Here is a 15,876-nt window from a genome sequence, read left to right as displayed (position 1 = left end):
TCCACAGCACATACTGTAATACTCACAAGCGTTTACATGCTTTATCTTCCCTTACTGTGTGATCGTCTCAAAGACATGGATCGTATAGAGCTGCCTCATTTCTGTTCTAACGTGCCTGTCACGAGTACAGATCCACGCTGGCAGGAGCTGGGTGTGTGTCTGGTTCCTACTGAGACAGCCCTGTGGGCACAGCAGCACCCCATCCTGTCCGTGACCTCCTCCTCCTCCACCGGGGCAGCGTTCATTCTCTGACGCAGGCCCTGTTGGGGGTGAGGTTTGGGCCCACTCTGCTTCCCCTCCATTTGTAGGGGGCAAGGGGACAGTGAATAGCAGCATCAAAAACACCACGTCCTCTTTGCTACTTGACACGGAGTAAGCTCTGTTTCTAGGGCGAGCACGGTGGCCACGGGACGGGCGCGGCGCCGACATCCCCGCTGATAGAGCGGCCGCGCCCCGCAGCCTGGGAGGGGCGCAGGGGCCCACCACAGCGCTCAGCGTGCCCCAGTGCTGTGGGGGGGGTGTGGGGCTAAGTGCCCCAGGCGGCCCTGGTCGGCCGGGGATGCCTGAGATAGAAGAGCTTTTCAATTGTACAGTTTTAAAAAGTACTGTAGAAATAACAAAAAGTTTTTTAACCAAACGTGATCTGTCGGTTCTTCAGATTATATGCTAGTGATAACGGTTGCTCTAAAACTTGCATTTAATACTGTATGTCATATGCTTTTTTATAGTCCAACTGTTACAACTACTTTAAAAAACCTTGGGGCACTTTACAGACGTCAAGGCAAATTTGAAGCTGCAGAAACATTGGAAGAAGCAGCCATGAGGTCACGTAAACAGGTCAGTCCCGTACCTTCTATTTTTCATGTACCTTCTATTTTTCACCTGTTAGAACTTTGAGTCTAATGATTCTCTTTTACATGACTTATTGAAAGCTTGATTGAGAAATAGATAATTTTTAATGCTGTTTAAGACCATAAATATGATACCAAAAGAAAAACTTGATCAATTTCACCAGAATCACAAACGTTTGTGTGTTTAAGGACATGGTCAGGAAAATGAAAGGACACGCACAGAATGGGCAAAAGTATGTGCAAATCACATATCTGGTAAGGGCCTAGTATCCAGAATGTCTAAAGACTAAAGGACCATGTAGTTAAAAATGAGCAAAGGGTCTGAGTGGACATTTCTCTGAAGGGGAGACACAAACGGCCAGCCAGCAGTGAGAGTTGCTCACCATCATTGTCTAGGGAATGCAAACTGAACCTACGGAGAGGTACCGGTTCACGCCAGCGAGGTTGGCTGTAATAGAGCACAGCACAGAAAGGGGGTAACAAGTGCTGAGGAGGAGGTGGGCATCTGGGAACCCGTGTGCACCGCTGCTGGGCCGTGAAGTGGTGCAGCCTCTGTGGGGAACTGTTCAGGGCTCATCCGAAGTCAGGCACAGAATTCCTGTGTGACTTAGCAGTGCCGCTTCTCCGGGTCTGTGCCAAAGAACTGAACACGGCTGCCTGAGACAGATGCACCTGATTCTTGTTAGTTATGGTAGCTCTGTTCTGTGAAGTCACCGCTAACACTGAATCAGTGAGCACTGAACGCTGCTCCTGCGGGGCACAGCTCGGTCCTGCGAGCCTCTGCTCACTGCAAGGGTGCCGCCAGCCGACCAGGACATCCCCTTGTGTGTGTGTTTCTGTTGAGACCTGCGTTAGGCTGCTTGGCTGATTCTGTGCCTGAGGTCACTTGAATGTGGATATATAGACTATATGTGGTTGTTATTTTATATTTTTAGGGCCTGAAGGGCAAGTGTGGGAGTTTTCCCACTGAATGGTGTATATGTAGGCTATTATGTGATTGTTGGTTTAATGGCCATTTTTTGGCTGGGATTAAAATAACCCACATATGTATCTAAGAATTTTTTTGTTCTGTTTTCAAAAGTGTGTGTGCAGAGTGATAAGTGAAAACCCCACAGAGGTGGCGCACTTGTAGCACTCCTGGCCTGAGCCTCCGGGGTCCCCCTTTTAGGTCCTGTCATCCTTCCCGGTCTGCTGACTTGGAGGGGGACTGCATGGGGCTTCGCGATGGGGGCGGAGCGGCCTAGCGGGGCTCTGCCGCACGGTGTGCTGCCTGTGCCTCCTCGGGGGCGGTGGGTGGCTTGGCGCCCTTCTAGAGCGCTGCGACTTGTCATCATGAAGGCGGCACAGCCTGGGGTTTTCAGATGAGCAGAGTCTAGAGACTCAGGTCGGAGGAGTTTGAAGCATGGGGGTTGCCAGGGCCTCACAGAGGATGGTCTCCTTCTGCCTAGTGAGGCGCCACAGTACGTTTTGCTGGGAGTCACAGCAATGCATCGTCTGAGGTGTGCGCATCCTGGGACGTGACTGCAAGTCGGCATTCCCACAAGCTGTTTGGGTTGGAATCCCATTTAGAACATAATCACTGCATCTTGATCACCAGGTGCCACTGGATACACCTGGAGAGCAATCCCCACAGGGTGTCAATCCAGGTACAGCTTAGCTCAAATGTGTGCGAAGTGATCATTGAAGAAATGAAACGAGCACTTGCTGCTGCCCAGCGCTTCTAAAAGTGTGCAGGTCGTCTCTGAAATGCCTTTTGTAAATTAGCGACCAGTTTTTAAAAATGTTGTACTGAGAATAACAGATCCCAAGTTTTCAACCACATACGTATTTTGGAGGCATGAAACACCAGTTTGGCACGGAAGCATCAGATGCGGACACTTCCCAGCATTGCCTCGTGAAACTTCTCACACATCCGGAAAGTCGAGGGGTTTTAAGTCGTCTGCCCACCATCCAGACTCTGTCGTGAGCATTTCATCACACTTCAGGCACGTCTCTACCACCTACAGTTAGTCCTTTTTCTGAAGCTTTTCAAATTTGTATACATCAGTATGTTTCCTTCTGAACACTTCAGCATGCAAATCATTAGCTGGAGCTCACTATTTGTATATAGTTTTTAAAAATGTGATGGGAAGTTTACACACAGTGAAATGCACAGATCTGCATCCCTGAGAATCGCTGTTCTTTTTTCCCTTCAGCGTCTTAGAATTGCTTTTTTTTTTCCTAGCCGAGTGTAGCTGTCTCCGAGATCCCTAATGAAACCTCAGTGCTAATGGATCGAATCCTTTCCCCCCGCCTGGCTCACAGGGTCTTGACAATGTTCACAAACAGAGAGTAGCCGAAGTGCTGAATGACCCTGAGAACATGGAGAGACGGAGAAGCCGGGAGAGCCTCAACGCAGACGTGGTCAAGTACGAGAGCGGCCCTGACGGAGGCGAGGAAGTGAGTATGCGCGTAGAGTGGAGCGGGGTAAGTACGGCGTGGGGCCAGCCTCCGCTGGGAGCGTGCCGGCAGCTTCTGTCCTGTGTGCTAGACATTGATTTTCCTCAACTTAAGTACGAATTAAGCTTGTTGTAAGTCTTAACCTTCTGCTAATACTGAAGTCTGTTACTTGTTTGAAGTGGTCATTTTCTTCCTTTTAGGAGCCCGTGACAGCTGTTGGGCTTACCTTTGAGCACTAAAATGCTGATTAAGTGTCCTGGTTATTTAAAACATAATCCATAGTCTGGCTTTATTTGAATATTAGATGTAGTGTGGCAGACAACTAACTTGCTTTTTTCACTTACCCATTTCATTGCTAACGCCAGCGCTCCTAATTCCACTGACCGGGCTGCTATAGAGTTTGTTAGTTAATTTAAATGCCTTAAAGGGAAGTAATGTTTCAAACAGAACTTGTCTTTAGAAAGAACAGGTCAAGAGCAGGAACATTAGGGTGTCTGCTCTCTGTGTCCCACCTCAGCCCTGCCGTGTCTCCGCTGCGGCTGGCCAGATCCAGGACGTGGTGCTGGGTGTGAGACCTGTTCACTCCCAGCAGGCTCTGCCTTGGTGTTGCTGGTCTGCCTCTGGAAATTCTTGCCACCACTGTTTATCCAGTGCTCGCCAGAGAGCAAGTGGTCTTGTGGAAGTTTTCTTCCCAGTGGGTTTTTATGACGTGCAGGTGGTGACTGTGCATGGAGCTGGCACCGCTGGCGCCTGGCCGCCACCAGGAGGGTAGCTCCGGTGCACCTGGGCCCATCAGGCTCTGCTGTTGCAGCAGTGCAGTTTGATGAGCTGTAGACACAGGCGCCTTGCCAGATAGTAGTCCAGGCTTGCAGCTCAAGTCTTTTTAAATCCGGTTACTTGGGGTGTTCTGTGGCTGCGCAGTCTGGCAGGGATTAGCACTCTTAAGTAGTGGCCACAATTCCAGGGAGGGTATCTTGACTGTCTTTACCTGGCAGCTTCCCCACTGTGGCATTTCTGTGCCAAGACAGCCGATCAGCGCCGCTCTGGTATCTGCCCTGCGGGCCTCATCCCGCGGCACAGCCCCTACTCTTGCCACGTCCACTGCGCGGTGTGCTTACTCTGCCCCAGGGTGCTGTTGTCCCGCATGCTTGTGTAGAGGGCCATGGGCCTCTCTAGTCTTTAGAAGCCAGGGTGCAATTTCGATACTCCTGAATGAAGTTCTGCCGGAACTTTCTCTTGAGACAGTATTTCTAGGTCAATCTTTTCATGAAATCATGTGACAAAATTATTGACAACTCGGAGTTCTATCGCTTCCTATTTTCAAGGCTGAGACTCAGGGATGTGGGCGAGCTGCCTTCGTTCCCCTGTGGAGGGTGGCCTGCTCAGGGTGCAGTGGGTGGAGCAGTCAGTCATTCCTCTGAGTGGATGTCCGCAGCTCCTACCTCACATTTCCCCTGTCACTTTGGACATACTCTCCGGACGCTCGCATGCTGGGCTCTGGACACCTTTTTATTTGGTTTTCAGGCACAGGTGGCTCTGTGTCTTTGACAAAATCCATGCCAGGGCTCATTGATCAGTCATGGGGTGGAGGGAGCTAGGTTTTGGTCATCCAGGCCCCCACACTCACTTGAGCAAGGGGGGGGCCCGCCCTTGAAGTGGAGTCTTACCTAAAGCAGCGACTGCACAGGGAGCCCCCTGAATGTGCTGGGAATGGGACAGCTGGGCCACTGCTCCCACCCTCACCTACAGGGGCATGCCAAGGCTCTCAGACTGCTGCCCTGGATGCTCTGAGGGTCTAAGAAGGCAGTGCTGAGCCCTCCCAACACTCACCTGAGCTTTGTTTCCAAGGCATACTTCTGTTACTTAAGAAGAGGCAATAAAGGCATAATGCACACCTAGTTTTTTAAATCAACTTTATTGAGGTATAATTATATGCACTCGAAGGAGCCCATTTTAAGTGTGCCCTTTGATTTAGGTGTTAACACACTGCAGCCTAGTCTCCGTCCTGGTGTGAGGATCAAGTGTCTAATTGTGTCTTTGTGTGAGTGGAGATTTCCTTGAGATTATAAGGCAGATGGTTTAAGGACTGTTAACCATTTGCAACCACTATGCACTTAGCTGTATCAAGATGTTCTTGATTTAGGCGATCAGGATAAAATACAGAAATAAACTGGGAATTGAGGTAGACATTCAGACTGACCTGTCACCTATAATTTCATATTTCAAATTGTGGATTTTATAAAGTTAGTTTCATTGTTCTTATTGGTTGATTATCATAAGAACTCGTTATACATTTATAGTAAGAAATGCCATTAGATTATACTGGGATTTTGCATTTGATTTTAATTTTTTAAGAAAGGACATTAGTGCTCTTTAAAAAGTGTGAGAACTTCTTCCGTGGGGAAGAGCATCGTGTTCTCAGGTACAAGTCTGTCTAGTAGGAAAGACAACAGGGAGCAGACGCGGTGCCTGATTCAGTTACTGAGCTGTTTACTCAAGGCAGTAGGTGTGATTTTTCTCAACATCCAGAAATAACACTTAGAGGGCAAGGCGGTCAAAGATCAGGCGAACTGGGTCATGGCGCCTGCTCCTTGCTTGCAGGTCCTGACAGTCTGGTCAGCACAGAACTGCATGATACGCTAGTAAAATAAAGTAAAAGTGAGGTTGCTGCACGTACCCTGATAATTCATTTGACGTTTTTGGTCAGATTCTTGACCTGGTCGATAACTTGCAGAGGGAAGGACAGTTTTGTTCTTTTAAGGATGTACTGAAAAGAGTGTGATTAAAGTACATGAAAATGTAACTTCCTCCAGCTGATGTTTGCAGAAGGTGTGCTGACTTAAAAGTCACTTTCAAGAGAGGTCCGAGTGAGTTCTTCTGATGGTCCTGCTTCTAAATGTGCAGGGGCTGTGTGTGAAGAAATCCTTTCTAGGTAAAGCTGGATTCCCTTTACCCTCTGTGGCTGCATGTTGACTTGTGAGGGGTCCCCACCGGGATGTGTGGGAGCTTCTGGCCACACCATTACTAAGTAACTGGATTTGCAGCGGTCCCACCGGGCCACAAGGAAAGTCACCCTCCTGACAGTCCGAGCGCAGCCCGAGGTCCCGAGGCCCCCCGCTGCTGTCCTCTCTGGTCTTACGTTGCTCTTTTCCACTGGGTTCTTCAGAAGCAGTCGTGTCCCCCACTCTTACACTCCTCCCCATGTTTATATTTCTAAAGCTTTTAATACCCTAAACTCTCACCCAAGATTACTGAGGAATGGGATATACTGTTAACTAGAAATAGATTAATTTTTATTAAAAAAAATTATATTAGGAAGACAGCTAGAATATATACCAAAGGAAAAAAAATTGAAAACACCAAATCACCTGAACTCCGTTAATAATTATTATTCTGTGTGTTTCTTAACTAATACATTATACTTGTCCTTTTTGCTCAAAATCCACTTTTTTGATGTAAATATTTTTTCATGGTTACATAAAGAAGACCTTTCGGAAGTGTTAGAATGTAGTGAGACCTCCAGTCCCCAAGCCCTTATCGCATAGAAATCCATCTGGGCTTTGGGCAGGTGTGTGGTTGACCTTCCCACCCCTTCCTGCAGGGCGAGGCTATAGGGTGGTGAGTGCAGGTGGGAGTGGGGGCAGGCCTGCTCCTTCCGGGAACCAGGGGCTGCTCCCCAGGCCCGGCTGTCGGCTTCTGCTTGGTGGGGATGGGGAGAGAGTGCGTGAGTGTGTTCAGCGTGAAATGCTTCTGGAGTCTGTGATGACTCTTCCGTAGTTTTCTGAGTGTCTAGGACAGGAATATTATCAGTAACACTACTGTAGTGTCACACTGAATTCTGAAATGAACAGTAGAAGTTGTACTATTTATGGAGTTACATTAACATTTTAACATCCTTTTTCTGAAGAGCTGCAAGAACTTATGTTTTCTTGTCCGCCCAACATATGTGGGGAGTTGGTAACAAGTGTTATTTTTCCATTTTAAAGATGAGAAAAATGAAGCTCGGGCTGGTTAAATGACTTGCTCAGCGTCCCATGGTGAGTCAGAGCTGGCAGGGGCTCGGGTCTCTGCTCTCTGGGGCTTTGGTCAACACCGTTGGGTTTCCAGTCTGCTAGGACCCAGGATGCACTGCTGCCTGTGGAAATCATTTCTATAATTCACTTGACTGTGAATTGTCAACTGCATGTTCAAAATATGCCACATAGACTTTTAAAGGTAGCGGTTTCTTAAAGTTTCTGGAGTGTCTAAAACATTAGTGATTTTTAAGAGAAAGTCCTACCTGATCTCAGAGAGAATGTTACAGTTTGCCGATATAAAGGGATTTCTGATGAAATCAAAGCTTACGTGAATGGGCCTTCCCTGTGTACAGGGTTTCTTTTGGTCATTGCTGATTTTTCCATTGTGGAACTTCCTGTTTGTACAGTTCCTTGAGCCCCTTTAGAGCGAGTATCAAGGAGGTTCCTGGCACAGCACTAACCCATGCGCGCAAAAGGGGGAACCACATTTTGATGATGGTTGGGAGTAACGAGTCTAGATCACGTGAAATGGCAATGTGAGGTCCAGTATCTGTTCTGTGCTGGGCTGGTAGAAGCAGGCAGAAGGTACTCCTAAATACTGCAGTGGTGAACAATGCTGCCATATTTTGTGACCTAGAAATACTGTAAGCCAAGCCAAGCTGCGCGGAAACCTGGCTCTCTCCTCACAGGTCTCATCTGAGCTCTCTCTCATTTCTGTCTGACAGGCCTAGCGGCCCTGTGTGGCGCTCACACTGTCTCCTGCATGCCGGGCGGCACCTCCTCCAGCCTTCCTCTCCCTCCAGTGCTGGCTGCTGTGTGTAGAAGTGCCCCACCTCCTTTCGGTGCTGCTATCCTTCCCGGGGTCCTGATCTCTGTATACTTGTAGCTTTGCCAGATATGTACTTAGGAATATGAACTGCGTTAATAAAAACCACTTGCTGTGTGACATGAGTTTAAAAATTGAGAGCGATTAGCTGTTCACTTCGATAAAAGGTAGTTAGAATTACCCCACAGGTATGCAATGGCATGAACTTGACCATTGGCACGAGCTAGGCTGTACACGTAGGGCATGTGCTGCCCCCATGTGCTCAGAGGCCTGCAGCACTGCCTGGGCTCTGGGCTCTCCCCTTAAGGACTGCAGTCAAGGAACACACGCTGTGTAGTCTGTGTGTGAAATTTCAGCAATCCTGCTTTTCTCTACTGATCTTTATGTGTTCAGTGATTTGTGTGTATTTGTGTCTTTCTAACTTCTAATAAACTCACTCCAACTGACCTGTCTTGGTGTCTGTCTGCTTACTAGAACTCATCACTTGCCATGGAATGCATTGCATAGCTTCTAGAAGGACTGGGGCTCACGTTAATCTTACTGATTCCTTCTGAGAATAAAAGTTTTTATATACACATTTTTTTCAGTTTTTGATTTTCATATCCAGATGCTGCCAAATGTCCCCCTTACTCATGTCTGAATCAGCTGTGAGGGCAGGGACTCCTCTCCTGCCTCGGAGCACCTGAGGGCGGAGTTATTTGTATAGAATAAGCATTTTAAGTTTCCAACCATGTTAAGCCAATGTTTAATAAAACTCTTTAAAATTTACTCAAGAAACAGTACATCTGAGTATTGTTCATTAAAATGAAATTGTGAAAAGGAAGTCACCTCTGTCAGATCTAAATGTTTTGGGTCCGGTACTATTATGTGGGCCAGATCCTTCCATTTTATTAAACATGTAATTTGATTTCGGTGGTATTCCTCGAAGTTGCCTTAATTTTCTTGAGACTTGTGTGCTGTATTTCAAAACCGCAATGTAATTAATTATCTTTGGGCATGTTTTTCTGTTTGAATGAGCTGCTTCGTGTTCAAAGGTTTTCGTGATCATTGGATTATCCTTAAATTTAAAATGGATAGATTTCTATTTAAAGTGTACTTACATAATGGCAGCTTGGTAATTTCTGCAGGAATTGCATTTCTAGCAGGCCACAGACAAGTAGGTCAGCCGCGACGTGATTGCTGTTTTCATTCAGCTTTGCTGCGGGGGGTTGGGAGGGAGAACCATCTGCAGCCTCACATTTGTTCACGTTTTTTGCAGGATGGCACTGGATCTTTAAAACGCAGTGGTTCCTTTAGCAAACTCCGGGCTTCAATTAGACGCAGCAGTGAGAAGCTGGTTAGGAAGCTGAAGGGAGGAAGTTCCCGAGAGAGTGAGCCGAAGAACCCTGGGTAACTGTCTCTGCCCGCTGGGCCCCCCGCGCGGCCCCCAGGGGCCACCTCCCCACATCCGCGAGAGCCCAGCTTGTTTCCGAATTCTAGCAACGGGAAGGTTTGGTAGTGCCCATCTTTTCCCCAGCATAGGTTAAGAAATGACTGAAACTTCCTGTTTAGAAGCTTAAAGGGCTGATGTCTTGAAAAGAAGTATAAGGGATTCTTTGATTCTGTACACGTTCAAAGAAAGCCTTGGTGGTGACAAGTGGGGATTTACTATTAAAACAGTGAGCATATTATTTACTCTAGATGTGCAGTACTTATTTTTAAAATTAGTATAGTTTAAATCCTTTGAAATTAGTTTTACTCTTTTAAAGTCAAATGCTAGCTACAAGTATATTAAACTCCATACAGGTATTATATATGGAGAAAAAAGGCTTTAAGTAGAAGAATTATAATTTCAGGACTTTATCATAAGGAGTTTCTTTAGGGGTTTTACAACACTAGGTGTTCCATGTTTAAAAAAAGGTTCAGTCATGGGCTTCAGTAACTTGAACAATAGCATTTAAGTTGTGCAAAGGAATTGGTTCTAATATATTCCTTGTTTTTTAATCAGCCAAATCAGAGGGAAGGGTTCTTTGTACCTTTCGGTTAGAGGGCTAACGCATTGCCTGGTTTCTGGGTTATTTGTGGTGTAAACAGGGTCCTGATCTTGGATGCATTTTTCTCACAGAAGCACTGCTGTCAGCTGTTCTGTGAAACTAACTTCCTAAATGGCACCTACTTTTAAAAATGGATTTCTTAGTAGAAATGTATTTGACAAGTGATTCCATGTTAAGTTCCAGTGACTCAGGCCAAGCTCCTTTGGGTAACATTGGGAATATGATGGTTATATGCCATTTAAGTGGATCCTTTGCTATTTAACTGTGTGTCCAGTCTCATTCCTCATCTGTCAGGTAGGGTCTAACTCCTGAGACCCCTGGTATCAGCCAGGCCCACCCCTCAAGCTCAGCCCCACAGCTGGTCAGGGGAGTTGAGGCCTAGGCCTTCTCTCAGCCCCGGACCCCAGATGCTCTTGCTTGTGGAAGGACATGTTTCTTGACGATTTTTGAGGTAACAGGAGCAATTTGATTTTCAAGTGGCTATTGCCCTGCCTCTCAAAGATGTTTATGAGCTCATCTCGGCAGAGGGAGTTTTATGAGTTCTATAGATGTCAGTTGCAAACACCACCTGGGAGATCCCCTGTTTGAAGCTAGGCGGGGCCTCTGGAAGTCTGGGGGCCTCAGCAGCTGATTGCTGGCTCATTCTATAGGCGGCACCAAAGGGCCTCTGACAAGACAGATGTTGACGTGGGTGAGGAGGTTCTGCACTGCCTCTGGAGTTTGAAAAGATGCACAGACTTTCAGAACTAAAATGAAAGGCTGCTATCTGTCTCTCTGAATTTTTTTTGAAAGATGAAACATTTTTTCTTGCAGTGTTAGGGGATCCTAACAGACTGTTGTCTCACCACGTGGTCTCCGTTCCTTGAGCGACCTGTACGTGGGAGTCGTTTGTGCATCGCTGCTCCACACGGGCCATGACTTCGTTCCTTCAGGGCACACCCGCTGGTTACTTGAGGTTCGGGATGTTCTGAAGCTTTTTAAATGCAAAGTCCACTTCTGGCACTAAGTCTTACACCGTGGACCTCAGTTCCTGTGTGACAGAGCTCAGAAGGCCTGTCCGTGCTGTGATGTGACTGTGAACTCACCCTGTACAGTCACACTTAGTGCCTATGACACTTGCCCAGTGCCATGTACACCTGCATATACTAACATTTTTCTTAGATGTTATTTGAGATGATACCTTTCTGAACCTTTTTGAAAAACTAAATGACTTAGAAATCCCATAAAATGCATAAAACTGAATGATCTTTCTAGGTAAGAGCAACCGTTTTTATTAAGGACCAGTGGTTCTCAAACTTGAGTGTGCATCAGTATCTCCTGGAGGGTCTGCGAAACACGACTGCTAGGCCCCAGCCCTTGGTTTAGGGTGCCCGGGGGTCAGGGTCCGCCCGCCCCACTTCGCCTTCCCGGCAAGTTCCCAGTGTGGTGCCTGTGCTGCAGATGCGCGACTGCCTTAGTAGGAGGCTCGCTGCCCGGGCCCCCCTCGGGCGGGCCCTCATTGCGGCTCCGCTGCTTCCTGTTCCCCAGAGCGTGAGCGCGAATGAGCAGCGGGGATGTGGTCGCTCACAGCCAAGGGGGGAGCTGGTGACGGGCATCAAACTGTCCTTCCTTCCACCTTGTAAGGGAAAGGGGGTTTGAGGAAAAGTAGTGCAGCTTTCTTAGAAAAAGTTAAACAGCACAATAGTTACTCCGGAGTATAATTTACTTGCGATTTGGTTTGATTTTTATCCTTTGTTTTTGAGCAATTCTAGGTAGAGAAAATTTCATTCAGAACTCTAGCAACATTTGTGTGGGTTTTGTTGGAGTGTTTTTCTTTTGTCCTAATTGGGACATTTTGGAGTGAATGTTACTTGGGGACAGTTAGGGTCTTTGCTTTTGGTATATTTCATTGAGCAAGAATTAAGTGTCTGCTGTTTGCTGTGCTTGTGGCGCTGGTGGCCAGCAGCCCATGGCCTGTGCCTTCAGTCCTTCTTGGTAGAGTGCCCCTGTGCGCCCGTGTGCCTCTGTCCATCATGTGTGCAGCTCTGTGCCCGTGGGTGCCCTGGCTAAGCCTGTGTACCTGTGCTTCGACCCAGCAGCCATGCCTGCCTTCAGCTTGGAGGCAGTGACTGCTCGCTTTTATGTCGTGGGTAGTTCAAGTTCAGAATGTCAGATTCTATTTCAGATATTTAAAAACAGCCCTTAGTATCAGTTATTTAGCTTTAAAAGCTAAGGTGACTTTCTCTTTGAGGGCATCCGTGGTAGCAGTAAGCAATTAGTTTTATATGACTATCCATTTTTTAACTTAAGTTTATAGGTAATTTGTAGGATGTTTTATCAAGTATTTTAAAGGTATCAAATGGGAAAAAAAGTAAATGTGTGTATAAGTCACTGTTTTTTTTAAACGTGAAGCCATGAAATTTGTTTTAAATCTTGGTTTTAAGCAGAGAAATAACAGCATCAGTTTACTAATGAAAAAATTTTCCCCGACATCTAATATGGAAAAATACATAAAGTACAGAATGCATCTGATTCGATCGAGCTCTGAGTGTCTCTGACATGGTCACTGTGGGTGACAGCGTTCACGAGGCACTGCAGCCCCCTTCCCATCCCCGCGCGCGCACCGAGGGCTCGCTGCGTCAGAGGGTTTACATTGGCAGAACCTCTCGGCTCCTATTCGAGCCAGGTTTTTAAAAAAGTGAACATATCATGACACTGCATTTACATAGGGCGACTTTAAGACAAACATTTTTCTGAGAGAGACGCAGAGAAACTGTTTTGTACTGGGCGCTCAGTACAGCTGCACTTGGGATGTCCCTGTTGAGAACTGGGTGGCACGCTCAGGCCTGTCCCAGGGATGCCCCAGTAGGAGCAGGGGCCTTGGAGGGGTGGCTCTGCTGTGCTTCCTCCCCGCTGACTGAAGTGCTGGTCGTCTGTCCTTGCATGTCCACCGTCCCGGCTGCAGCGTGAAGCGTGCCAGTTCCCTGAACGTCCTTAACGTGGGTGGCAAGGCAGCTGAAGACCATTTCCAAGTGAGGAACCCACACCACGACGGCCCCTGACCCACCTAGACAAGGTCAGCTGTGCCGACCTCCCTTGGCACCACTGTCACCTCCAGGGCCTTGCAAACGTTTGAGTGGTTCTGATCTTAGAAATTGGCCTAAGAATGGTATTTTCATACTCTGCATTAACTTAGGTAAGTCATGTGGCCATTCTCAGTATGTTACTAATCTTTAAGAATAGATTGGCCTAATTAAAAGTAAATGTCTGATAAAGTAACTTTAAAACCTGGCCAGTTAATGTGTATGATTTTAGCCTCTATTAAGTTTATAACTAATTTGTCTAGTTACGCTGTTGTTCGGGGTTTTAAAACTATTCAGAACTTTACGAATGAACTTGGAGGCTACAATCCTTTCCTACCTTCGTCCGCCGTCCAGGTCTCACATGAACATGTCACCTTCACATTTAAAACTTGGCCATGCTGGTCTCTGTCAGAAATGGCCTTCTTATTTATTTATTTTTAAATATCTAGTGTGACTGTTGGGGTGCAGCCAGGCCCTTAGACCCCAGAACCTGGCTGTTTCTCAACTGAGCAGCCCAGACAGCATATGTGAGAGAAATCCTGGGCCTTCAGTTAATGCTTGTCCGCACCATCAGGTCCGCAGCTCTCCCAGGGGGCCTGATCCACCCGGCAGACTGTCCACGTTCACTGTCAGTAGTGGGCCTTCCTCAGTGCCTGGCACCCTGGGAGTTGACTGTCCCTGGGCGCTTTTACCAGGCTGCTGGTCAGGAGCTGTGAGATGCTGGCAGGAGGCTGGGTGCTTTAGGCACTTGTGGCAATGAAAGCAGAAGAAGGCACTTCTGCCTTAACAGGCCCGGGGCTGTCCCAGTCCTCTCCCCCTACCCCTGGTGTTGAGCGCCCACACACCTGAGCTCAGGCCGCCTCTGGGCCTCGGCTCAGACACTGGCAGCGGTCGGTGCTGGTTGAGTCCCCTGAAGCTGGCATGGGGAGTACTGGTTAAGTATAATTTTTCCATTTGTTTTTTTCACGCAGGAATGAAATAATTATCTGGCAGACTTGAGAGCATTGAGTGCCAGCCACACTGACCTGGCCCACTGAGGGTGGGGGCAGAACTAGACAGAACCCCCAGGACTAACGAGTCCCAGGCCCTCAAAGTTGCACCAAGCCCCTCCCTACTCTGCGCCAGCCCGCGTCATCTCCAGATAGTGACCTCCACTGCCCCCTGTGTCCCCGGAGGTTTGCCTGCGTTCCTAGTGACCATGAGCTGTGAGAGCATGAGACCGAGGCAGGCGTGACCCGGCAGCTGCTCACCACACTGGCGCTTTCTGCCAGGACACTGAAGTCTGTTTTAAACTTTAATACTATATTCAGGCTGTAAATTAAGGCTCTGGAACCTTAAACAGCATCCTTTTAGGGTCAGCATCTGACCTGTGGCAGGAATGTCTGGAGTTGGAGGCAGGCGGGTGATGCTAACCCAGAGGAACGGTGGCTCGCCTAGGCCTTTACCCCTGGGTCCTTGGAGAGCGCTCTGCCCTGCCCTCAGGAGCCTGTTTCTGTGTGCTGGCCCTGTGCACTAAGCACACAGAGATGCATGTTTTAATTTTAACCATTTATAGAATTAAGTACCACGAGGTGGGTTTTGATGGGAACATTTTCAAGTAAGTCTGAAGGCATTGTTCCATAGGGGACCTCTAAGACCACCTGGTAGGGAAGAACCGTGACAAGGTAAGAGCTAGTAGCTAGACTTCGTCTACCCAGAATGCAGAGGTGCCTCCTTCAGATGCGAAGGGGGACCTGAGAATCTCCAGGCATCCCTGCTGCTGCTTTGGTTTCCCGCTCCCTGCGCTGCGATGACAGGCGGTGGTGGTCCGGCGAGGGCGCTGGTTTGCATTGGCTCACAGGCCAGGCACCCTCCAGTGTGTGGGTCCTTCAGGCCATGTGTGGACATGGGGCTGAGGGTTGGAGGCAGCAGCACCCTGGGGGTCTCTAAGGAAGAGGCCTGTCCCTTAGTTGCACACACCTCATGGCGTGGGCTGCTTGTGCCTTGACGGTGTGCTTGCTTCTGCCCAGACGCGGGCCTGCGCGGACGGGGCCCTCGGGCTGACAGGGTCTCCTCTGGCCACCCTCCTTCCCTCGGCTCCTGACTCCGCTGGGCCGTGCAGCTGCTGATGGGTGAGGAACTGGTTTCCTACCTGCTCTGCTCTCTGGATGTGTTTAAGAATTCGATGGGCTGAGACACCACCAGGGTGAGCAAGCTGTGCCCCTGCGCAGGTGCCACGGCCTCTTGAAGTTCGCATTTCGGGTGCGGTGGGGGTGCCGTGGCATTGCCGCAGTGCTGTGTGCGTGTCCCACGTTGTAGCTGTGCCCTTTCCCCCTTCCTTCCATTCCCCCTGAACTTGATTTTCAACCACAAAGCTGATATGGTACATTTGAAATCCAGTTTCTCTTAGTGACATTTCTCCCTGGAAAAATGAAGGGAATTTAGAAAGAATAAACGTGGGGTGAGAGTAGAATTTAATTTTAAGCCTCCAGGTGATGGGCTAGGACCATCTCCGCAGGTGCGCTGTTGAACCTGGCCTGGCTTCTTCAGGGCCGTGGTGGCCCGTGCGAGGCTGGGTGGTGCACGTCGGGGCCGTAAGGGCTCCCGGGGCGCCGCGGGGGAGTCTTCAGTTTCTAGCTGGAACTTCTATCAAAATAGATACAAGCTGGC

At 48.3% G+C, this 15,876-nt stretch overlaps 1 protein-coding gene across 24 annotated transcripts in view; it reads left to right on the top strand.

Moving 5' to 3' along the window:
- KLC1 (kinesin light chain 1) overlaps nucleotides 1–15,876 on the top strand; it is a 58,199-nt gene that overhangs the window by 38,630 nt on the left and 3,693 nt on the right. For 4 of the 24 annotated variants that reach the window (XR_012133628.1, XR_005053915.2, XR_012133627.1 and 1 more), the window contains 4 exons: nucleotides 729–837; nucleotides 3,156–3,317; nucleotides 9,391–9,521; nucleotides 13,110–13,220. Coding sequence is in view for 16 of the 24 variants with exons in the window: in XM_036991459.2 (XP_036847354.1) it covers nucleotides 729–837; nucleotides 3,156–3,317; nucleotides 9,391–9,521; nucleotides 10,979–10,994 (418 nt within the window). In the remaining 8 variants the exon portion in view is untranslated. Of the gene's footprint in view, nucleotides 1–728; nucleotides 838–3,155; nucleotides 3,318–7,276; nucleotides 7,328–8,031; nucleotides 8,579–9,390; nucleotides 9,526–10,978; nucleotides 11,091–13,109; nucleotides 13,341–15,876 lie in introns of those variants that run through there. The other 20 variants (XR_012133631.1, XR_012133629.1, XR_012133630.1 and 17 more) reach the window with 20 other exon arrangements.

This window comes from Manis javanica, chromosome 8, assembly GCF_040802235.1.
Source record: "Manis javanica isolate MJ-LG chromosome 8, MJ_LKY, whole genome shotgun sequence".
NCBI lineage: Eukaryota > Metazoa > Chordata > Mammalia > Pholidota > Manidae > Manis > Manis javanica.
Note: the sequence above shows the minus strand (reverse complement) of the source record. Positions and strands in the feature narration are given on the sequence as shown.